Source organism: Podarcis erhardii (genome assembly GCF_964252035.2).
Source record: "Podarcis erhardii genome assembly, chromosome: 10".
NCBI lineage: Eukaryota > Metazoa > Chordata > Lepidosauria > Squamata > Lacertidae > Podarcis > Podarcis erhardii.
Window position 1 is genome coordinate 5,731,346 of NC_138500.1, and position 25,296 is coordinate 5,756,641.

At 48.1% G+C, this 25,296-nt stretch overlaps 1 protein-coding gene across 1 annotated transcript in view; it reads right to left on the reverse strand.

Moving 5' to 3' along the window:
• Positions 1-25,296, reverse strand: part of LOC309351805 (uncharacterized protein) — a 50,475-nt gene that overhangs the window by 7,904 nt on the left and 17,275 nt on the right. Inside the window, exons 5-16 of the mRNA XM_081879788.1 lie at positions 24,793-24,909; positions 22,170-22,231; positions 20,104-20,238; positions 17,409-17,594; positions 15,493-15,595; positions 13,850-13,991; positions 11,948-12,131; positions 8,877-8,976; positions 6,734-6,852; positions 4,539-4,576; positions 2,147-2,259; positions 273-421 (exon numbers count right to left, since the gene is read on the reverse strand). Coding sequence (XP_081735914.1) covers positions 273-421; positions 2,147-2,259; positions 4,539-4,576; positions 6,734-6,852; positions 8,877-8,976; positions 11,948-12,131; positions 13,850-13,991; positions 15,493-15,595; positions 17,409-17,594; positions 20,104-20,238; positions 22,170-22,231; positions 24,793-24,909 — 1,448 coding nt within the window. The remainder of the gene's footprint in view (positions 1-272; positions 422-2,146; positions 2,260-4,538; positions 4,577-6,733; positions 6,853-8,876; positions 8,977-11,947; positions 12,132-13,849; positions 13,992-15,492; positions 15,596-17,408; positions 17,595-20,103; positions 20,239-22,169; positions 22,232-24,792; positions 24,910-25,296) is intronic.

The window sequence follows — 25,296 nt, forward strand, 5'->3', positions numbered from 1 at the left end:
ATAAATAATTATTATTATTAAAAACTAAAAATCACATTGAAAGGCTTGGGAGAACAGAGAGGCTTAAGAGATGCTCCTGCGATGACCAGGAGAGCCTCTCTGGACACAGTAAGCCATGGTTGGGGTGCCACCACCAAAAAGGCCCTGGTAGCAAACCACCTCCTTAGATGGGGTGGGGGACATGGAGAAGGAGCTCCGGTCTTCCCGCCAAGGATGGCATCATCCCACTGCGGCCCCCACCTGCTCCAGCCCTGGCCCTGCCTCCTCCTCACCTGAGACACCGCTGAGTTATTCAAGATGGGGCTGATGTGCTCCGTGGCCAGGTCTGCGCAGGCGGACATGCCCAGAGTGGCAACCAGCAAGATGAGCAAAGCTCTCCAGCGAGACCAGTGGACCACCGCGCTGTGATGGTGACCGGGCACTAGAGAACAGGAGAGACGCGTACATCCGTATTACTTGTTTAGAATAGATTTATGAAAGATGTATTGATTAGAATATTTGTGTGAGATTGTATGGGGAAAATACGGAATAACAATCTTGCTTAAAATTTATACAGGAAGTGCAGTGTAAGCGGTGGAAGTCAATCAATGAATTATTATAATAATTTCCATATTGAGATATTTGTAGAATAAACTTGGAAGAAATTCTTCAAACTTTTCTTATTCTTTTCTCTTTATTTTTTCTTCTTTCTTCTTTTCTTCTTTTCCTTTTTTCATATATATGTGTTTATTTGAAATATATATGTATGTATTTATGTATTTGCAATATTTTGCAAATACCGAGCAACAGGAGCTTACCCCGTTGCGGGGATTCGAACTGCCGACCTTCTGATTGGCAAGTCCTAGGCTCTGTGGTTTAACTCACAGCGCCACCCGCGTCCCTATTAACATTTACCTTTACCATACACACACACCATAGAAACAAACAAAAACAATACATCACCCAATTCAGTTTAATATCCTATAGACTGTTTAACTGGCCAAAGGCCTGGGAGAAGTAGGACTTGCCTGGCATCCGACCCACTTCTAAAAGGCCACCTAAGGAAAGCTTTTGCCACCGTTTTGTCTGATCTTTTCCAAGACGGGAGCCATCCCTGCTTCCTGCTGCAGCGAGTTCCGCAGATTAACTCTGCACTGTTAAGAATTGTGTACAGAGCTCTGGGACTTCAACATGGTGGCGCACAACCCACCTCAAGGCATTAAGAGAGGCCCACTTCCTACTGCAACGCGCTCTCCGTGGGGCTACCTTTGAAGGTGACCCAGAAACTACAACTAATCCGGAATGCGGCAGCTGGACTGGTGACTGGCCAGACCATATAACACCGGTCCTGAAATACCTACATTGGCTCCCAGTATGTTTCCGAGCAGGGACGCGGGTGGCGCTGTGGGTTAAACCACAGAGCCTAGGACTTGCTGATCAGAGGATTGGCAGTTCAAATCCCCGCAACGGGGTGAGCTCCCGTTGCTCAGTCCCAACTCCTGCCAACCTAGCAGTTCGAAAGCACGTCAAAGTGCAAGTAGATAAATAGGTACTGCTCTGGCGGGAAGGTAAACGGCGTTTCCATGTGCTGCTCTGGTTCACCAGAAGCGGCTTAGTCATGCTGGCCACATGACCCGGAAGCTGTATGCCGGCTCCCTCGGCCAATAAAGCGAGATGAGCGCCGCAACCCCAGAGTCGGCCACGACTGGACCAAATCATCAGGGGTCCCTTTACCTTTCTGACCACAATTCAAAGTGTTGGTGTTGACCTTTCAAGCCCTAAATGGCCTCAGCCCAGAATACATGAAGGAGCGTCTCCACCCCCATCGTCCAGCCCAGACACTGAGGTCCAACTCTGAGGGCCTTCTGGCGGTTCCCTCCCTGCGAGACGTGAGGTTTCAGGGAACCAGGCAGAGGGCCTTCTCGGTGGTGGCACCTGCCCTGCGGAACATCCTCCCAGCAGATGTCAAGGAAATAAACAACTATCTGACTTTTAGTAGACATTTTAAGGCAGCCCTGTTTAGGGAAGCTTTTAATATTTGCTGAATTATTGTATTTTCATATTTTGCTGGAAGCCACCCAGAGTGGCTGGGGAAACCCAGCCAGATGGGTGGGGTGTAAATTATTCCCCATCTGACAAGAGAAAGGAAGCTCAGGAAGCTACTTACTGTGGCAGTCGCTGACATGGATGTCGTAGATGTGCGAGTGAGTCTTCAGGGTGAAGAGCAGGCCGATGATGTACGCCGCCGGGAGCAACAGGGACACCGTATACACCAGGGGCCTGCCACACACAAAGGGTTAAAATATGTGGGGGGGGGTTCTACCCTTTACACCTGGCCCACCTGCCAGGGCAACCCCAGGACCAAACTTTAAGAGGCAGAGATGAGCGTAGAGAAGCTGATCTATACCAAGATAGACCAGCTGCTTCTATCTTCCTAGTGGTGCAGCAATAAAACTGCTAGGCCATTTGCAGAGCTAAGCAGGGTCAGCTTTGGTTTCAAATGGGATGGGGAACCACATGTTGAGATTCCTGCATAGCAAAGGGTTGGACTAGAGGACCTTTGGGGGCCCCTTACGATTCTATGGTTCTAGGCGGTCAGCACTCTATAAGACGCACTTTTCCCCTCCTAAAAAGTAAGAGGAAATGTGTGTGTGAGTCTTATGGAGCGAATGCAGGCGGGAGGCTCTGCTCAGCGCTCCCTTCAAAGAGCCGCGTGGAGCGTGTGTGCGGCTCTTGGGGGCTTTTCCAGGACAGCCAGAGGGATGTGGCTGCTGCACAGCGCTCCCTCTCGCTGTTCTAGCTTCTGGCTTAGCCGCGCAAAGCCTCCGCAGGGCAGCGGGGAGCCTTCATCCCGCTGCCCTGCGGAGGCCTCATGCGGCTGTCCCTGGCTTTTGCCCCTTCCCCCACCTCCCAGAAAAGTCCCCAGGGGCCGCACTCCCTTTAAAGAGTGTGCGGCTCTTGCAGGGGGAAAGCCATTTCTTGTTTTCCTCCCCTAAAAAATAGGTACCGTATTTTTTGCTCTATAAGACTCACTTTTCCCCTCCTAAAAAGTAAGGGGAAATGTGTGTGCGTCTTATGGAGTAAATGCAGGCTGTGCGGCTAAGCCAGAAGCCAGAACAGCAAGAGGGATCGCTGCTTTCACTGTGCAGTGATCCCTCTTGCTGTTCTGGCTTCTGAGATTCAGAATATTTTTTATTGTTTTCCTCCTCAAAAAACTAGGTGCGTCTTGTGGTCTGGTGCATCTTATAGAGCGAAAAATACGGTATGTCCTATCCTCCGGTGCATCTAATAGAAGGAAAAATATGGTACTTTGTGGGAGGAATCCAGCTGCAAAGCGGGAAATTTAAGTTTGTGCCATTTCAAAGCCTTTCAGGTGTCTACAGAGAATTCATTTGGTACAGTGTTGAGTCTTCTGTATTTTCTGATTTTATACATTTGGCTTTAATGCTTCTATAGCAGGCATAGGCAAGCTGGGCCCTCCAGATGTTTTGGGACTACAACTCCCATCATCCCTCGCTAACAGGACCAGTGGTCAGGGATGATGGGAGTTGTCCCAAAACATCTGGAGGGCCCAGTTTGCCTATGCCTGTCCTATAGCAAATGGCCGTGACATTCTCTGCCAAATGGTTTTGAAATTCTTCATATAAATAAAAATTAACGCGGAGCAGAGGGCTCTGCTGTGCTAGTGAAAAAAACGTAAGAAAAGAAGCTAGGAATATTATGAGGAAGTGCATCAAAAAGCATGAAATGACGCAATGATTAACTGGAAGAACCAAATGCAAATGAATGCAGGACGAATGCTCATCATCAATCAGCCTCCCCATAAAAATCAGAGGAAAAAGCTCATTAAATCAGAGCAAAAGCTCATTAAAGGCCAGATAACATTTAACCTCCCCGTAAGCTCTGTGCAAGCGAATCAGGATAAACGCTGGTACCTGAAGAAGTGTGCATGCACATGAAGGCTTATACCAAGAACAAACCTAGTTGGTCTATAAGGTGCTACTGGACATTTTCTTATTTTTATAAATATTTCGATTGCGTCAGACCAACACGGCTACCTACCTGAATCTAGAACCATGAAAGGCACCACATTGAGCTTCATGAAATGGAAGTCCATCAACTTATCTGAAGAAGTGTGCATGCACACGAAAGCTTATACCAAGAACAAACTTAGTTGATCTCTAAGGTGCTACTGGATAATTTTTAAATTTTATTATATAGCTCAATAAACAGGTTTCTTTGAGAAGCTCCTTTGAGTCGCAGGAGTCGCTTCCCCAAGCCTCATGCAGAGTTTTTATTATTATTATTTTTTATTTTCAGAAGCTACCAGGGAACTGGTGATCCGATCAGATGATGAACGACTCATGCATGGGGCTGCGTTAGAAAAATCGATCTGCCACAGTCAAGGATGAGGAAGACAGAGAGCATGTTATGTGCCTCTGGCACATGACGGAATGGAATTTTGTGGCTCACAACAGCGCCAGCCAGCGAGGTTTCCCATGACCAGAAGCAGTTAAACAGGACAGGCAATTAAAAAGGATGAACGATAAGGTACTTACTCAACATGGCTGTAGTAAAGGGTCCCATTGTTCTCCATCTACCAAGAGATAATAGAATTATCAGACCCTGCAGTGCCAGAAGTGATCCATTTGCAAATATTGTTATTTGTGGGGCTCCCTTTGAAGACGGTTCGGAAGCTTCAGCCGGTGCAGAATTTGGCAGCCAGTTTGCTCACCGAGGCAAGATTGTCTTTGGCACATAAGACCAATCCTGGCTCAATAGGTTGTCGATTAATTTCTGGGCCCAGTTCAAAGAGCTGGGTTTGACCTATAAAGTTTTAAGACTGCAGAACCTCAAGGCCAGCCTCTCTCCATATGAACTGATAAATAATAATAATAATAATAATAATAATAATAATAATAATAATAAATTTTATTTATATCCCCACACAAGAGCCGGGCTCAGGGCGGCTAACACCAGTAAAACTACAGTAAAAACATAATGGGGGGGGGGGAGGGAACCAATTTAAAATACAGGTTAAAATGCAATTTAAAATGCAGCCTCGTTTTAAAAGTCAAAACCATAAGGGGAGGGAAACATAAGGGTCAGACTGAGTCCAAACCAAAGGCCAGGCGGAACAGCTCTGTCTTGCAGGCTCTGCGGAAAGATGTCAAGTCCCGCAGGGCCCTAGTCTCTTGTGACATAGCGTTCCACCAAGTCAGGGCCAGCACTGAAAAGGCCCTGGCCCTAGTTGAGACCAATCTAACCCCCTTGCGACCTGGGACCTCCAAAGTGTTGTCATTTGTGGACCTTAAGGTCCTCCGTGGGGCATACTGGGAGAGGCGGTCCTGTAGGTACGTGGGTCCTAGGCCGCATAGGGCCGCATAGGGCCGCATAGGGCCGCAAAGGTCAAAACCAGCACCTTAAACCTGATCCTGTACTCCATCAGGAGCCAGTGCAGTTGGTAAAGCACCAGACCCTGAGATCATCTTCGTGGGATGTCCTGATGGTGGCAAAACGAGGACGGGGCCTTTTCTGCATCGGCTCCCTGTTTGTGGAATGCTTGCCCGATGCCTTCATTTAAACTTCCTCTTTAACAAGGCTGATTGAACCATCTACATACAACCTTCTAGAGCAGATGGGTTGTTTAAATATATGTTGTTCTTTTATTGTAAGTCGCAAAGCTGCTTTGAGTTGCCATTGCAAAAAAAAAAAAAGGGCAACTAATAATTTTAATGAATAAATAATAATACTTTAATTAGGGGTATTTACATATTTTTCCCTGCCCCCTTTTTGCTCTTATGTTATCTGTTTTGCGATTTAAGCTGTAATCTGCCCTAAGGTCTCTTGATGAAGGGCGATATAGAAATGTTAATTGATAATAAAAGCAACTATTTTTATATTTGGTAAACAGCTCAGCGAGTTATTTGGACTACTGCAATGCGCTCTACGTGGGGCTACCTTTGAAGGTGACCCGGAAACTACAACTAATCCAGAATGTGGCAGCTAGACTGGGGACTGGGAGCGGCCGCCGAGACCACAGAACACCGGTCCTGAAAGACCTACATTGGCTCCCAGTACGTTTCCGAGCACAATTCAAAGTGTTGGTGCTGACCTTGAAAGCCCTAAACGGCCTCGGCCCAGTATACCTGAAGGAGCGTCTCCACCCCATCGTTCAGCCCGGACACTAAGGTCCAGCTCCAAGGGCCTTCTGGCAGTTCCCTCCCTGCAAGAAGCCAAGTTACAGGGAACCAGGCAGAGGGCCTTCTCAGTGGTGGCGCCCGCCCTGTGGAACGCCCTCCCATCAGATGTCAAAGAGATAAACAACTACCTGACATTTAGAAGACACCTGAACGCAGCCCTGTTCAGGGAAGCTTTTAATGTGTGACATTTTGATGTATTTTTAATCTTTGTTGGAAGCCGCCCAGAGTGGCTGGGGAAACCCAGCCAGATGGGCGGGGTACAAATAATAAATTATTATTATTATTATTATTATTATTATTATTATTATTATTATTATTATTATGGCTTTAAGCGGCATAGAAGTTAAATCGTCAACAACTCGGAACCCTAAGAAGCCAAAAACCCCTGCAGTGTCTGAAGAAACCAGCAACTCAGAATGCATCTGGGCTGGTTTTTGCCGCTGATATCCACTGCAGAGCAGCAAAGAGATTATGCCTGATTTATAGCCAACACGGCTGGGACTGGTTGGTGAAATCCCAGCCCCATGTGGGGCCCAGAAGCTGCTGCTCACCAAGTCGAAGTGGCAGCTCTGGCAGACATAGTGCCCTGGTGGCTCTTGGGTGACGTTCTGGCATTCCCCACAGACCAGCCTCCCATAGACTTTGGAGAAGAGGGTTGGAGCGAACACACCTGGGGGGAAAGGAGAGCAAGAGGAGATCAACCCCATCGCCTCCCAGGATCCGTCCAGCCCACATCTTTCCTCCTGACCCGAGTTTCCCATTTTCATTATGGTGGTCCCTTGGTTCTCAAACTTAATCCATTCCGTAACCAAAGCGTTGCAAAACCAAGGCGCGCTTTCCCACAGAAAGCAATGCAAAACGGATTAATCCGTTCCAGACTTTAAAAAAAAATAAAAAAATCCCTAAAACAGCAATTTAACATGAATTTTACTATCTAACGAGACCGTTGATCCATAAAAGGAAAGGAATAAATAATGTACGGCAGTCACACAATCAATCCATCGGGAGCCGAACTGGGTTCCACACAGTCACAAAAACAAAACAAAAAGGGCTGCGAAAACAAAAGCGCAAAATAAATAGCAAAAACAGACAGACCTCGGCGTGGCACTCAAAACGGGAGCGTAACACTCAAAACAGAGGATGCTCGGCTTCCAAAAAAAGTTCGCAAACTGGAACACTTACTTCCCGGTTTGCAGTGTTTGGGTTCCAAGGCGTTTGAGAACCAAGGTACCACTGTACTGTGTTGTTTCAATGGGATCATTTTCTAGCACATTTTAATATGGATGTTCAGGCTTACTGTGGAGGGTTAAGGCAATTCTGGCTGCTTTTCCCTCCTGGAGGAACAAAGGAAGAAGCTTGGGTTGGCCCAGTTAGACTTGCTAGCCTCAAAAAACCTGACAACAGCTATTTTTGTATTCCCTCGTGTTACAAGACTGCTCAGGGGTCGGACTTATAAACAGGATAATGAGGCTGATTTATCTCTAATCTATATCTCAAAATTCTCCCATTGGTACTACAGTGGTACCTCGGGTTACATACACTTCAGGTTACATAGGCTTCAGGTTACAGACTCCGCTAACCCAGAAATAATACCTTGGGTTAAAAACTTTGCTTCAGGATGAGAACAGAAATTGCACGGCAGCAGCGGGAGGCCCCATTAGCTGAAGTTGTGCTTCAGGTTAAGAACAGTTTCAGGTTAAGAACAGACCTCTGGAACGAATTAAGTGCGTAACCAGAGGTACCACTATAGGTGAGGTAGAAGATCTCCCCTGTTATATGCTCTATTGCCAGCTCTGTCAAAACCCCAGAAAGAGATTTTTTTGGAACAGATGCTGGCAGAACCCTGAAGTGAAAATATGTTGGCTGTTATCTGACTGCGACCTGCTTGTCACATACAAAACGGCCCCATTTGCTAAAGCTGCTAAATGTATAAAAGGTATATAAAAGACAACGCCGCAAACTTTACAGCCGATTCATTAATTTGACTTATTGTAAACGGGTGCGTATCTCTGGTTTCCTTTCATCAGCTTTTAATCAAACTTGCTGGATCTGTAAAAACTAATCTGTAGTGGCTTTTAGTCAAATGCAATAAATGACTGGAAGTTGGGTAAGGCTATCAATGGCTCCCTCCTACATAGCTGTCAACTGTCCCTTATTTGGCGGGAAAGTCCCTTATCCCAGCGCTGTGTCCCGCTGCTGTCCCTTATTGATGATGTCCCTTAAATTTCCTGGGTTTCAAAGGAAGCAGCTCCTCTCCCTCCCTCCCTCCCTCCCTGCCGGCCAGGGAGGAGGGAGGCTCCAACTGGGTTGCTTGGCTGCGTTGCTCACCCAATAAGGAGTCTGAGAACGACTGGGGGGTGGAGCTTGCATGCCTTGTGCCGATCAATTTGGCCGTATTGCCTGGGGACTCGCCTTTTGCTCAGCGCTTCCCAGCGGAGAGGGGACGGTGGTTTTCCTTGCTGCATCCCCTTTGCCGGGTTGCTGCGCTGTGGGAACCACCGCTTGAGGCTTCGTTTGGCTGCTGGCTGGGCTTTCTGCCTTTGGCTTGGAGGGGCTCAGAAGTTGAACATACCTGTGCCTGGAAAATCCCTTATTTTGGCTGCTGATCCCTTATTTTCGAGGCTGCTGGTCCCTTATTTTCAAATCTGTAAGTTGGCAGCTATGCCCTCCTACCTACCTACCTCCGCAACTTACCTCCCACAGAGAGGAAGAGGAGGGCGGAGCTGACCCCGGCTGACCTGCTGTTGAATCTCTGCTCTTGGTGCCGAATGCCGCCAATCACCATGCACAGCCCCTAGAAGAAGAAAGAGAGAGAAGGATAGTGGCTCTATCCCTGCGTCCGCCAGCCTGGCTTTGGAAGAGGCAGCGAGGAAGCAGGAAGACCTAGCTCTGCATTCTCCAAACTGCCTGTTATGTACTGAAGTTCTCACCCTGGGCCAGCAGGGGGATACTGTAGATAGTTATGCAAATAAGGGATTGAAAGTGACGTTCAGTGATTGGATAGTTTTAGAAAGTTGTTACAGTAACATTGTTCTGGAGCTCTATATAAGCAGGTTGGCTGAACCCTTCAGTTCAGTTCTGTCCTGGCCTGTGAATAAACAAGAGCTGTTTGAAGAATCGCTGTGTCGTCTGATATGTTCACCCACAACTTAACACTGCCCACCCCCAAGAGATGGTACATTACCCCTGGAAAAATGGCAAAAATGTATAGGACAAGCTCCAATAAGTGTTGTAAATGCAAAGAGAAGAAGGGCCTGTTTAGGGAAGCTTTTAATGTTTGATGCATTACTGTATTTTAATATTTTGTTGGAAGCCGCCCAGAGTGGCTGGGGAAGCCCAGCCAGATGGGCGGGGTATTATTTATTATCATTTATTATTATTATTAGTGGCAGGATTGCAAAATAACTAAAAGTTATTGGGGAACGATTTACAATGAAATGAAAAGAATGTTTAAGACATCTTTTGTTAAAAGACCAGAAGCTTTTCTATTAGGTTGGCCAAATTCTGTGCAACTGCCATAAAACTTAATCATTATCATAGCTGTCAACTTTTCCCTTTTCTTGCAAGGAATCCAATAGGAATAAAGGAATTTCCCTTTAAAAAAGGGAAACGTTGACATCTATGGTCATTATGGTAGCACAGCTTGTTCTTTAAGGCCTTGAATGACAATTTCAGGTTGTATTTTAGTGATTTAAATTATGTATTTTTAACTACTGCTATATCTGTATTGTCCCTGTTATACCCAATCGTAAATTAAAATGTATCCTTATCATGTTTTATGACTTCCCTGATACGGTATGTGAGCTGGAACTGGTCTGTAACCGAAATAATAAAATTATTATTATTATTTCTGTTAGGTATTACAGGTCAAGACTTGCCAAAAGGATGTAAAAAACTATTTATGTATGCCACAACGGCAGCTAGGATGTTACTAGCCCAAAGATGGAAGGACGACAAGATACCAGCAAAAGAAGAATGGCAGGGTTGCAAAATAACTAAAAGTTATTGGGGGGGTAATTTACAATGAAATGAAAAGATAATTTATATTTTTATTAAGCATTTCGCCAAAAGAAATAGGGAAATCGAAAAGAACATTGTTCGTGCTCATGGAATAACAGCGGCCAGAATTTTAGTAGCAAGAAATTGGAAAAACACAACAATACCCAACACGGAAGATTGGCAAATCCTAATGGTAGAATATCTGCATCTAGCAAAAGCGACAGGAAGAGTAAGAGGCCAACCAAAACAAACAGTCTATGAGAATTGGAGAATCTTTAAAGAATATTTAGAAAACTATGGAATGAAAGGAAACATCTTGGCAGAATTAGACTGATCACTGTATTGTATAAATGTAAGTTTGTAGGGAGGTAAAAAGAAATTATATAAGAAATACGTAACTGTGCGGTATAAAGTAATGGATAGACAAAGTACAGTGAGATAAATTGGAAGTCAGTTTTAAATTTCTTTTCTATAAATTTTATAATTGTGTTCAATGCCAGGAGTATATATGGTGAAAATTATATTAATCTTCTTATATCTTATAGTGTGGTGGTTTGTTTGATTTTTCTGTTATTTGTTTGATTGTATGTTTGTTTACTTGTATGTACGTCTGTTTTTCACAAATGTATTTATTTTAAATAAATAAAGATATATTTTTAAAAATACAGTGAAATGAAAAGAATGTTTAAGACATCCTGGTATGCCCCGCGGAGGACCTTACGGTCCGCAAATAATAATATCTTGGAGGTCCTGGGCCTCAAGGAGGTTAGACTGGCCTCAACCAGGGCCAAGGCCTTTTCTGCTTTGGCCCCAGCCTGGTGGAACGCTCTTTCGCAGGAGACCAGGGCCCTGCGGGACTTGACATCTTTCCGCAGGGCCTGCAAGACGGAGCTGTTCCACCTAGCCTTTGGTCCGGGCCCAGTTTGACCCCCCCCCCATGGGACCCTGTAAGTTACTTCTTTGATCTCTGAGCAGAGGTGTCATACGCCGGGAAGGCCTCATTACTGTCAGCAATCGTGCTGTAGCATTCTGCACTCAATGCAGCCTCTGGATCAAGCACAAGGGAAACCCCGTGGAGAGCACATTGCAGCACCTCCCCTCCGATTTTTCACTGTGCAACTTTGCGGCAAGTCTGTTGTTGTTTTGCAGATCCGTTACGGTCGGGGAATAACGTGTCGCGAGGTCGATGACGGGACCACTGTGAACCAGGCTGGGGACTCCATCCAGCATGCAGAAAAGGGGAGCCTTATTCTAGCACAGCCTTCCCCAAGCTAACGCGGCGAGAGGAGGAGTCTAGTAAATTCACCAATTAATTAATTAAATCAAAGCGACGTGTAAACGTTACGAAACCGATAAAGTAAAAACAAATCCCTTCCAAACGCGGCCGAAAGCTCCCCTGTTCCGCTTGCAGAATTCAGTCGCAGAATTTCAGGCCAGAAGGAACAGTCCTGACAGATACGAGGGGATTGGGAAGCGCGGAGGGACAGAGAAGCCACAAATTCCCAGAAGGAAGATAATAAATAAATATATTGTTATTAATAATAATATTTATTTATGTATGTATGTATTTATTTATTATTTATACCCCGCCCATCTGGCTGGGCTTCCCCAGCTACTCTGGGTGGCTCCCAATAGAACATTCAAAACACAATAAATACATCAAACATTAAAAACTCCCCTAAACAGGGCTGCCTTCAGATGTTTTCTAAAAGTCAGGTAGTTATTTATTTTGAGTGTTTGTACAGCCACTCGAGGGCAGGACTCACCGGGATGAAAAGGACACAGCCCAGGAGAGTCCCCGTCAAGGCGGACTTGACGATTTCCTCGTAGCACTTGTTCTTCTCTCGGGCGCCTTTGATGAGGGCCGTGATGTAGAAAGTGAGCTCCGTGATGGAGCCGAACGTAGCGTTGACCACAGCCCCCACTGCGAAGTTGCTCTGGGCTGAGATGCTGCAGGAGAAACGGAGAAGGTCCACAAGGTGAAGTCGCCGCCCTTAGCATCATCAGAAGGGCCTCGGGGTCCCTCACAACTCAGCCATTCTACAAGGTGTGACTGGAAAGTTCAGTGAATAGTCACAGAAATCAGAAAGCGAGAAATATTCGAACACGCAATTGGCATTAAAGGGACCCCTGACCGTTAGGTCCAGTCGTGGCCGACTCTGGGGTTGCGGCGCTCATCTTGCTTTACTGGCTGAGGGAGCCGGCGTACAGCTTCCGGGTCTTGTGGCCAGCAGGACTAAGCCGCTTCTGACGAACCAGAGCAGCGCACGGAAACGCTGTTTACCTTCCCGCCGGAGCGGTACCTATTTATCTACTTGCACTTTGACGTGCTTTCGAACTGCTAGGTTGGCAGGAGCAGGGTCCGAGCAACGGGATCTCACCCCGTCACGGGGATTCGAACCACCGACCTTCTGATCGGCAAGCCCTAGGCTCTGTGGTTTAACCCACAGCACCACCCAAAATGCTCACAATTGTGTACGGAGATGAAGCTGTAACTTGAAAGACAGTGTGTGAGTGGTTGAAGCAGTTTTGTGAAGGGCGGCAAACCATCGAAGATGACCCTCAGTCTAGCAGGGTGTGATGGCCTGGGATTCAGACTCGGAGGCTGAACCTGAGGAATCCCAGCCTGCACAGGATTCCCCGCCTCCAGAACCAGCTGAGCTGGGGCTGGGGCCTGAGCCTGAAGGGTCCTCACCTGTGCTGGATCCTCAGGTGCAGGCACCAGCTGAGTCTGCTCTGGCTCCTGAGGTGATGGAGGACCCATTGCCTGCAGGTGCTCCACTCTCAGCCCTGTCAGAGGAAGCTGAGGTTGCCTCTGGGTCCAGTAACCCTCCAGCCTCTCCTGAGCTGCAGAGACTCAGGGCAGAGAGGCGGAGGGAACTAAGTTCTCACAGGAGGAGTGCTCACCTCCAGGCCAGGAGAGGCGAGTCACCTGTGGACCGGGGCCGCCCTATGTCTTGGGGCATATAAAAGCCGGCCAGCCCCAGTTCCAAGTTGTGGGAGCAACATTGTTGGTAGCCTGTTCCTGCCTGCACCCTGTCCTGCTGGAGCTCCTGACCTCACCTGACTCCCTGCCTTGGACCCCGCTTCAGCTTTGACAGACAGCCTCCATACTGCACCCTCGACCTTGGACTGGACTCGGACCTTACCGCACGCTTAACCCTCGGGACCAGCACACAGACCAGCGGCGAGCAGAATGGCGGCAAATGTCGATACGAGATTGTGAGTTATTGGTGAGGGATCGGCGTTTGTCTGAATAATCGTGGAAGAATTGCATATTCCGTGTGAAATCATTACTGAGGTTACGGAGCTGTCTCACCCTCCATATTCTCCCGATCTGGCCGATCCCAGATTTCTTTCCTTTTCCAAAACTGAAATCTGCACTGAAAGGGCACAGATTTCCCAACAATTCACACGTCTGAGCTGCTGTGACGAGGGAACGGAAAGCAGTACGAAAAGAGGACTTCTCCAGAAGTTTCCAACAGTTCTACGAACATTGTCAACAGCGTGTTGTATCAAAGGGGCCTACTTTGAAGGCCTGTAAGGTTGTACGTTCGAATATTTCTCGCTGTCCGATTTCTGCGGACGTTCACCAAACTTTCCGGTCACACCTTGTATGATCCCATGATTCTAGATCTCACGGTTAATTCTTTCTTAACGCCTCTTACCTGGCAATTGCCATGCCTATGTAGTACGAGAGGGGCATGATGGAGAGCAACGCCAAGGTAAACTTCACCACAGAGCTGGTGTAATGGTTGTGCTTATCCGCGTAGCCCAGAACTAGAGTCACAATAACCAAAGGGAGCAGATCTGACGAGAGGTATTGAAAGGAAAAACGTGCGTATTTTCTTTTGAGCGGCATCAACTGCGCAGGAGGTTTCGCTGAGAAAGAGCCGCCCAGAGTGGCTGGGGAAACCCAGCCAGATGGGCGAGGTACAAATAATGAATAATAATTAATTATTATTATTATTATTATTATTTTTCCTCCTGGGAAGATGAAGCCAAGGAGGTGCTAGGAATACAGTGGTGCCTCGCAAGACGAAAAGAATCCGTTCCGCGATTCTCTTCGTCTAGCGGTTTCTTCGTCTTGCGAAGCAAGCCCATTGACGGTTTAGCGGATTAGCGCTATTAGCGGCTTAGCGGCTTTTAGCAGCTTATCGGCTTAGTGGATCAGCTGATAAGCGGCTTAGCGGCTTAGAAAAAGGGGGGGGAAGGGGGAAAAAAAACCGCAGGAACATTTTCGTCTTGCGAAGCAAGCTCATAGGGAAATTCATTTTGCGAAGCGCCTCCAAAACGGAAAACCCTTTCGTCTAGCGGGTTTTCCGTCTTGCAAGGCGTTCGTCTTGCGGGGCACCACTGTACAAGGACCAGCTGAAGCCGAGCTGCAGTGTGCAAGCGTTGAATTAGACAGCAGAGCCACATTTTTGACACTCTCCCTATCAACGCTCCTGCTTTAACCAAAACAGGTTTCTAGGCCTTATGGAGGACATTAAACTTCAAAACGTTGGGGCTGTACCTGGGGCCTGATCTGAGCCAAGGCTCCTCTGGAGGCCCATTGCAAAGTCAAGAGTTCTCTTAAGCATGTGCAGAGTGTGCAACCTCTTTGTTTAAAGATGGGCAAGGAGGTTTTTCAGAACGGTTGATACGCTACGATAATCTTTATTGTCATTGTCCCATACAGAACAACGAAATTGAAAAAATCTACATCAGGCATTCAAAAACCAACAAGCCTGCTATCCCAGCTATCCCAACCTGGTTAGCTCTCTGATACCCCATAATTAAATATAATATACTTCCATAGAGACTACCTTACACTGCGTTTAAAATCAAGATCGCATTTGGGTAGAAACTGTTTCTCAGGCGGCTAGTCCTAGTCTTGATAACCCTGGACCTTCTTCCAGAAGGCAGAAGCTGAAAGAGATCATTTCCGGGGTGCGCACGATCCTGCGCTATCTCTGCCGCTTTCTTATGGCACCTGGAAGCGTAGATTTGATCCAAGGTGGGAAGAGGGCACCCAATTATTCTCTCCGCAGTCTTTACAACCTTGGACAAGTAGCTGTGTTCAGCTCTGTCCAGGTTTTGCTCCTCAGTTCTCGCTACATCTGCAGAAGCCACTCCACGCAGAAAACCCATCTGTTTTGCTTAAAAGATTCAGTCTGCTCAATTTTTATTTTTTTTAAAGGCAATGCAATTGAGGTTTATGAGTCAAGGAGGGGCATCACTGCATTCAAGAGAGACCCAGATCCACAGCTCTTGTGCAAACCTTACTCCCAAGGAGGCAAAGCCCAAAGCAACAACACCGAAAGGATACTGACGGCAAATACATTGATCCCATCCACGGCGTATTTGTAGTAATAAGCGTTCACAGCCCGGTAGCAGCAAAGGAGCACTTCAGCGTCGAGGGGAACTTCTGTCTGCAGACGACAGAGCCAAGAGACCATCAGTTGACACCAGTCAATGCACAAGGCTGCTAAAACGGGTCAGCAACCTAAGGCCCATGGGCCACAAGTGCATAGCTGTCAAGTGTCCCTTATTTGAAGGGACAGACCCTTATTCCAGCACCATGTCCCGCTGCTGTCCCTTATTGATGGATGTCCCTTAAATGATGCCCCTTAAATTTCAAAGGAAGCAGCTCCTCTCCCTCCCTCCCTGCCAGCCAGGGAGGCTCCAACTGGGTTGCTTGGCTGTGTTGCTCACCCAATAAGAAGTCTAAGAACGACTGGGGGGTGGAGCTTGCATGCCTTGTGTGTGGCTAGTTAATGCAAGCTGAGGGGGTTTTTGAATGCTGGATGCCATTTTGTTGCACGTTCTGCTGCAAACTTTTCCGTGCAAAGCCAGGCCGGGGAGCCATCTTAAGTTGAGGCTGCATAGGCCTTGTGGTGCATGTGATTCAGATTCTATTCAGTTGAACCTCTGGTTACAAAGTTGGTTGGACCGTGTTCTCGAAGCTACCAGCATGAGTTTGACCAGACTGCAGGAGGACAGGAAGACTGGAGTGCCTGGAACAGGTGAGGCTGCAGGTCCCTTATTTTGGCTGCTGGTCCCTTATTTTCAAGGCTGCTGGTCCCTTATTTTCAAATCTGTAAGTTGACAGCTATGCAAGCAGCCCATGGGGGTTGTTTAACCGGCGCATGGACCCCCGCCACCCGCTCGGTCAGTTGGCTCCCGTGTGCTGTGCTAAACCGGCGCGGAACAGAGCGGGGACCGCCTTCCGCGACGCTGGCCGGCTTCCCATTGGTTGCAGGAAGCTCCTGCAGCTCATGAGAAGCTGCGCTCACCTCCTCCGCGCCGGAAATAGCCTTTATGCGTGCGTGCGCGTGCACACTGGCCCATTGCGGTATCTGCGGGACCATGAACCGGCCCAAGCCACAAAAACGTTGCCGATGCCTGTGCTAAAGCTTCAGTTCCGAGGTAGGAACTGTGTGAATTGTGTGTGTTTGCCCTGGGATGTTATAACATAAAAAGATAAAGGGACCCCTGACCATTAGGTCCAGTTGTGGCCGACTCTAGGGTTGCGGCGCTCGTCTCACTTTACTGGCCGAGGGAGCCAGCGTACAGCTTCCGGGTCATGTGGCCAGCATGACTAAGCCGCTTCTGGCGAACCAGAGCAGCACACAGAAATGCCGTTTACCTTCCTGCCAGAGCGGTACCTACTTATCTACTTGCACTTTGAAGTGCTTTCGAACTGCTAGGTTGGCAGGAGCAGGGACCGAGCAACGGGAGCTCACCCCGTCGCGGGGATTCGAACCGCCGACCTTCTGATCGGCAAGTCCTAGGCTCTGTGGTTTAACCCACAGCGCCACCCGCGTTGCAACATAAGCACACACACAAAAAAGCCAGCTGGATCAGGGCAATAGCCCATACAGTCCAGCATCCTGTTCTCACAGGGGCCGAACCGAAGGGAAATATGCAACAGGATCCGAGCATGAGAGCAACCCTCTTCTTCTGGGGTTTCCTACAAGTGGGATCAAGAAGCATTGCCCTCTCCTCATCTGTGATCCTCTTTTAAATCGATCCCAGCTGGTGGTCATGCCTGTCTCCTGTGGCAGGGAGTTCTGCAGGTTAACAACGAACCGTGTGACGAAATATCTTTGTTTATCTGCTCGGATGATTCTCCAAAGTTCTACCCTTCCTCGCTTGACTTTACGCTAAAAAGCCACAAGCCTTTCTCCATGGGGGCCCTGCCCTCTGCAACGTCCGCGGCCCCTGCCCGGCCAACACCTTTACCTTCCGCAGTCGCTGGACGTGGACCTGCTCTGGGGGCAGGAGGAGGACGTTGGTGACGGTGCGGCCGTTCATCTTGGCCACGGGGATGATGAAGACGAGGAGCCAGGAGATGAAGCAGATCAGTCCGTGGGCGAGAGAGAGGAGCGGGTAGCCCAAAAGGAGCCAGACGTAGGTGCTGGGACGCCGCTGGGGGAGAAATGGGGAATGGGATGGACCAGTCAGGGGGGAGAGCTTCCCCACGGCAGATCAAAAACACACAGGGGCCGAACCCCAGAACTGTAGAGGTGAAAGGGGCCGCCAAGGGCCATCTAGTCCAGCCCTCCCGCATGACAGGAATCACAGCTAAAGACTCCTTGGCAGATGATGATAATAAATAATAATAATAATAATAATAATAATAATAATAATAATAATAATTTATAAGCAGCCCATCTGGCTGGGTTTCCCCAGCCACTCTGGGCAGCTTCCAACAAAGTATTAAAATACAGTGGTCCGTTAAACATTAAAAGCTTCCCTAAACAGGGCTGCCTTCAGATGTCTTCTAAAAGTCTGGTAGTTGTTGTTCTCTTTGACATCTGGTGGGAGGGCGTTCCACAGGGCGGGGGCCACCACCAAGAAGGCCCTCTGCCTGGTTCCCTGTAACTTGGCTTCTCGCAGGGAGGGAACCGCCAGAAGGCCCTCGGAGCTGGACCTCAGTGTCTGGGCAGAACAATGGGGGTGGAGATGCTCCTTCAAGTATACAGGACAGAGGCCGTTTAGGGCGTTAAAGGTCAGCACCAACACTTTGAATTGTGCTCGGAAAAGTACTGGGAGCCAATGTAGGTCTTTCAAGACTGGTGTTATGTGGTCTCAGCGGCCGCTCCTATTCCCTAGTCCAGCTGCCGCATTCTGGATTAGTTGTAGTTTCTGGGTCACCTTCAAAGGTAGCCCCACATAGAGCGCATTGCAGTAATTCAAGAGAGATATCTAGAGCATGCACCACTCTGGGGAGACAGTCTGCGGACAGATAGGGTCTCATCCTGCGTACCATATGGAGCTGGTAAACAGCTGCCGTGGACACAGAATTGACCTGTGCCTCCATGGACAGCTGTGAGTCCAGAGTGACTCCCAGGATGGGCACCCAACCTCCGTTTTATTTTTTAAAATATAGCTCTATTAAATTTTCCATTTTAGAATTTACAATACTCACCTAAACATCCTGAAAATATCAATGACTTCCCTTCTTCTCTTTCCATGGTTCATTTTACATATAATAAATCCCTGCATATTTTCGGTAAATTAAACCGTTCAGTATTCCATTACTACATCCATCCAAACTTGTTTACACTGCTGAATTTATCTTAATGCTGCCAGCGTTTTCAAATGTTACGTTACTCTCGAGTCATTTAAACTTTGGGTTGCCAAAGTGGCAAACCCAGAAGTATTTTTCCGGCTTTCGACACTTGAACATGCGCAGAAATGCTCTATCGCGCCGCGCACATGCGCAAAAGCGGCGCCTCTGGATAAGGATTTTTCGGGGTACGCACGGACCTCTAGAATGAATTAAATTCATATCCAGAGGCTCCACTTTAAACAATTTCCCCCCATATACCGTATTTTTCACTCTATAGGACGCACCAGATGATAAGACGAACCTAGTTTGGCGGGGAGGAAAACAAGAGAAAAAAATATTTTGAATCCCAGAAGCCAGAACAGTAAGAGGGATCTGGCTTCTGGGATACCATGTGGCTGTTCTGGCTTCTGGGATACCCGCGCCAAGCCTCTTCAGGGCAGCAGGATGAAGGCTCCCCCTACCCAAAGAGTCTGCACAGGGCGAAGGCAGAAGCCAGGGCAGGTGCGTCGCTGAAGAGGCGATGCGCAGTTCTCCCTCTCCTGCGAAGGAGAGGCGCTGAGCAGAGAGGGAGAACTGCACAGCGCCCCTTCGAGTGAAGCTGGAGAAGGACCAGAAGGAGACCCTTCTGTTCCTCCTCTGGCTTCCAGGCAGGTGCGTGGCTGAAGTCTTTGGAACGCAGCGGGAACTCGTGCTGCATTCCAAAGGCTTCGGATTCCTTTGGCTGAAGCCAGGAGAGTCTTGCTCTCCCGGCTTCAGCAAAAGGAACCCAAAGCCTTCGGAGCGCAGCGCGAGTTCCCGCTGCGCTCCAAAGGCTTCAGGCAGCTATCCCTGAAGCCTGGAGAGCCAGAGGGGTCGGTGTGCACTGACCCCTCTTGCTCTCCAGGCTTCAGCAAAAGCAACATGAAGCCTCCGGAGCGTGGGGGGAGCGCTCCCTCTGCGCTTTGGAGACTTCGCGTTGCTATCGCTGAAGCCAAGGAGCCTGCATTCGCTCCATAGGACGCACACACATTTCCCCATATTTTTGGAGGGGAAAAAGTGTGTCCTATAGAGCGAAAAATACGGTATTTAACAAACATTTTCCAATCTTCTTTAAACGTACGTTCTTCTTGTTCTCTCATTCTATACGTTACGTCCGCAAGCTGCACACATTTCATCAGCTTCAGTTACCATTCTTCTTTAGTTGGGACCTCACTCATTTTCTCCAATCTCTGTTTTAAAACCTCCAGTGGGGGGGGGGAAGTCTGCCCCCTCTCCTTTAAGGATTCTTGAGCTGTGATTCCTGCATTCCAGGGGGCTGAAATAGATGGCCTTTGGGGGTCCCTTCGAACTCTACAATTCTAGGAAAGCAGCACCCCACCTTACCCAGTGCGCTGCACTCTCCTCGCAAGCCGACTCCTGGCGGGCGACGAGGGGAGTCGTCTCCTTCACCTCGTTCACTTCTGCAATGGCATCGTATTTGCTGAACTTCATGTTGCAGTTCCGGTGGTAAGTTTTCGTCTGCGAGATGCAGGAGTTGAGAAAGAAGTCAAGGGAGGGAAAGGGTGCTTCCCAAATCAAAGCCCAAGACATTATTTTTACTGCCGGAACCGGTTTGCAAAAAATGTGTACATTAGGCAAAATATTATAATAATAAAATAACAACAACAATAGATTACAAATCACCTTTCACATTACAGTCATACCTTGGGTTATAGACCCTTCAGGTTGTGTTTTTTCGGGTTACAGACACGCCGAAACCCGGAAGTACCAGAACGGGTTACTTCCGGGTTTTGAGGTCGCACATGCGCAGAAGCACTAAATCACACTTTGTGCATGCGCAGAAGCGCTGGATCACAACCCGCACGCGCACAGACGTGTCGCTGCAGGTTGTGAACGTGCATCCGGCACGGATCACGTTCGCAACCCAAGCGTCCACTCTAGACTTAAGGCGATTTGCCAACACACAACCAAACTAAACACAGCCGTACCTTTGTTTTCCAACAACTTAGCTCTCAAACGTTTTGGCTCCCAAACGCCGCAAACCCAGAAGTGAGTGTTCCTGCTTCCGAACGTTCTTTTGGAAGCCGAACTTCCGAAGGGGCTTCTGATTGGCTGCAGGAGCTTCCTGCAGCCAATCGTAAGCCACGCTTTTGTTTCCGAACCCTTTGGAAGTCAAACAGCCTTCCGGAACGGATTCTGTTCAACTCCCAAGGTACGGCTGTATAGGTTTTAAAACCGCATTCGAGGTGGTCTGTGCTGGAGGTGGTAGAGTCCTCACAAAGATTTGTTATCATTGCACATTTCTTTTAATAAACATAGCATAGATTCCGGCGTATTAGGTGACTGGGAGTATAAGACAACCCCCAACTTTTGCTGTTCAATTTTAGAGTTTTAGAGTTATAGAGTTTGCGAGCCACCAGGGGCAGAGCGTACACCCCTCCGCTGTCTCTGCTGTCGCAGCAGCCCAAGGCAAGGCGTTTGGTGGGCGGGCGGGCGAGCGCCGCGCTCGGAAGGATTTTCTGTGTCCCCTTCTGTGGGGAGGGAGGAGGAGCGACAGAAGAAGGGGCACCTCTGCTCACCGGCTCCTTCTCCTCCTTCCCAATGTGTATTCCCGGTGTATAAGACGACCCCCGACTTTTAGGGTGATTTTCCAGGGCTAAAAAGTCGTCTTGTACGCTGGAACATACGGTATTTTTGTAAGCAATTCTCTCCCCCCTCCACTCTCAGGTATTTTTCTACTGCTATCTTCACATGGCTAAGCAATTTTTTAAACAGCAGTACAGAATTCGGAGAAGTGAACATCATTTCAAACGGCCTTGGTCCTGTATACCTGAAGGAGCGTCTCCACCCCCATCATTCAGCCCGGACACTGAGATCCAGAACCGAGGGGCTTCTGGCAGTTCCCTCATTGCGAGAAGTGAGGTTACAGGGAACCAGACAGAGGGCCTTCGCGGTGGTGGCACCTCCCTGTGGAACGCCCTCCCTTCAGATGTGAAGGAAATAAGGAGCTCTGTTCTCTTTAAAAGACATCTGAAGGCAGCCCTGTTTAGGGAAGTTTTTAATATTTAATGCTGTATTGTTTTTAACACTTGATTAGAAGCCGCCCAGAGTGGCTGGGGAAACTCAGCCAGATGGGCGGGGTATAAATAATAAATTATTATTATTATTATTCAAAGGCCGGCTGCATTTCGGCCTGCATATTCTTTCCAGAAGTGACCGTAAGGTGAGGATCAAAATCACCCCCCACTCCAGAGGAGCAGGCAGGTTTCATCTCGCAAGCCACGGCCCCCCTCTTCCCTCACCCTCTGCCCTAAAGACACGCAGGTTCCTCAGCCGCCATTATTGGCCGGCACCTCTCAAAAACGCCCGAAGTCGCTGTTCTGCAAAAATCAACAGCTGCAGGCTGTGTCCTGGACAGACGGCTGCTAGCTTCCGTTTGGGTCTCCTACCTTTTGAATGACTTTCCCAAACGGCCAGAGGAAATATCCCGCAAGTTTCCAACACAGCTTACCTGCGGAGGGGAGAAAGACAGGTGAGGTCCCGGAGCAAAGAAATAATAATAATAATAATAATAATAATAATAATAATAATAATAATAATTTATTTATATCCCGCCCTCCCCAGCCGAAGCTACCCCTTTCTGTAGGCTGGGGCAAGGTCCATTAGGCAAATGGGACACTGCGCCAGCAACCTCGGTCCTCTGCCTTCGGCCAGCACCCCCGTGCCCCCCACTTTCCTTCTTAATTTAAACCAGCCCAGGGGGTGGTTCTTGTTGCCATCTTCCTCTTCTCCTTAAATCTCAGGGTTGCCCCTTGCAGAATGCATCAAGGAAGAGGACAGGGACAAAAATCAGAATTTGCTGGCTCCGCCTATTATTCTAGGTTTTTGGGGGGCCCTTGAGCTCCAACTGTCATGACCCGCCCCCCCTTCTCAACCAGCAATGTGGTCTGGGTAACCATAGAATCATAGAGTTGGAAGAGACCACAAGGGCCATCGAGTCCAACCCCCTGCCTAGCAGGAAACACCATCAGAGCACTCCTGACATATGGTTGTCAAGCCTCTGCTTAAAGACCTCCAAAGAAGGAGACTCCACCACACTCCTTGGCAGCAAATTCCACTGTCAAACAGCTCTTACTGTCAGGAAGTTCTTCCTAATGTTTAGGTGGAATCTTCTTTCTTGCAGTTTGGAGCCATTGCTCCGTGTCCGCTTCTCTGGAGCAGCAGAAAACAACCTTTCTCCCTCCTCTATGTGACATCCTTTTATATATTTGAACATGGCTATCATATCATCCCTTAACCTCCTCTTCTCCAGGCTAAAGATGCCCAGCTCCCTTAGCCGTTCCTCATAAGGCATCGTTTCCAGGCCTTTGACCATTTTGGTTGCCCTCCTCTGGACACGTTCCAGTTTGTCAGTGTCCTTCTTGAACTGTGGTGCCCAGAACTGGACACAGTACTCCAGGTGACCTTTGACCCTTTGACCTTCTTCACTGGGGTTGCCCCACAAGGGATCAGCACGTTTATTTTTCAAAAAATTAACAACTACATCTCAGATTTTGATTAAAATGGCTGTACAGTCATACCTCGGGTTACAGACGCTTTGGGCTGCGTGATTTTGGGTCGCGCATGGCACCAAACCTGGAAGTACTGGAATGGGTTACTGCCCAGTTTCGGCGCTTGCGCATGAGCGCTAAATCACACTTTGCACATGCGCAGAAGCACCGAATTGCGACCCACGCGTGCGCAGACACGTGGGTCACGGGTTGCGAACGCTGCGGGTTGTGAACATGCCTCCCGCACGGATCACGTTCGCAACCCGAGCGTCCACTGTACTGGATTATCTCACGTGCCAAAGTCACTGGGTAGAATAAAAATGTCCTGTGATTTATAGTTTTTGAGTTATGGGGGTGCGATGAAAATGTGAGGAGTGTTCTAGACATGCAGGATGCATCCTAGAATGATGAAATGAAACCGAGAAAAGACCACAGTCGATAGAATCTTTCAGCTGAAACACCTACTACGCAAAGCACGTTTTACAAAATATTCCGACAATCTCAAACTCCGGGATTGTCAGAATTTATACCACCAAAAATTAATCCGTTTGAGTCATGCAATTCAAATTGGGTCGACCAGACAGTTCAGCTTGATTTGTTTCACAGTAGATCTGTCCCTGACCGGGCTCTGCCTTCCATACTACGACTCCCAACAGCCACTAGCCGCCACTGGCAAGATCCCATCTGGGATAATGGGCGTAGTATATGAAAGTCTCAGGCTTTTCCTCACAGAAAAATCAGCTACATCGTATTAGGTTAGCCTAACTATTCCCAGCCACTAAGGTGAAAATTAGGCTGCTAGTCACATTAGCTCTGGCTTTCTGGGGCAGATTTCCTTTTTTAAAAAAATACCTATTTCATAAAATGTATGCACTTCTTGATTGCTATTTTTTAAAATTAAAAAAAATCCTCAAAGCGGTTTAGAAAAAGAATAAAAGAATACAGTCATGCCTCGTGTTGCGTTAGGTTCATGTTGTGTCTTTTCGGCTTGCGAACGCAGCAAACCCGGAAGTGTATAATTCTGGGTTTCGCCCCGCACACACACGCAGAAGCATTATGCGCGCTTCGCACATGCGCAGAAGCGCTCAATCGTGCTCTGCGCTTGCACAGAAGCGCCGCTCTAGTTGCGGACTTTTCGGAGTGCGAACGGCACCTCGGAACGGATCGTGTCCGCAACGAGAGGTACCACTGTACAATCATTGGCCAAAATGTTAAAATATTCAGACCAGTTAAAACAGACATCAACCTCCAACATATGTGCCTGCTTTGTATCAATTGGCAGGTAGTTCCAAAGTCCAAACGCTACCACACTAAACAATTGAGTTCTTACAAACATACCTGTCCCGAATCTTCCACTCATCCATTGCTTTTGCCTCTTCAGTCCCTCCCTCCTCCCTGAAACTGGATCTTGAACATGAGCACAGCCACAACTGCTTTTCGTATGCTCTGAGATTCCTGGGGTTGGACTAGATGACCCTGGGGTCCCAATTTTACGATTCTATGCTAAGGTCCCTGAACTCACCGTAGGGCACCCCCAGGATGGTGAGGAACATCACGAGGGAGACCAGGACGTAGAGCAAGGACAGCCACCATCCGAAACAGAGGAGGTAGAAAAGGTTTCCACATGTCAGCATAGAGCCTAGGTAGAAGATTTGCTTTTTAAAACACACCAAGTCTATCCCAGCCTCGCATTTCCCACGTCCCCTTCCTTTAGACGCAGAGGACTTTGGAGGTTAAGGCCTCAAGGACGCGCAGGAGAGAGGAGGGGACCTTAACCAAAAAGTCTTTTTATCCAACTTAAATCTCTCTCGCTAGTCGTAAATGAGAAAACCGCTGGAAACGATAACCTTCCACTGTTAACTTTCCCCTTGTTTTAATTTTACGATCTTCTTGACTCCACTCTAATAACTCTTGATAAGTTAGCGGTTTCTCTTTGGCAACCTCCTCTTTTCTACGAAAAGCTTCTTGTGGTGAAATCCACTCGGGTGTCTTTGGACATAATCGAGGTTCATATCTGTTCCAAATT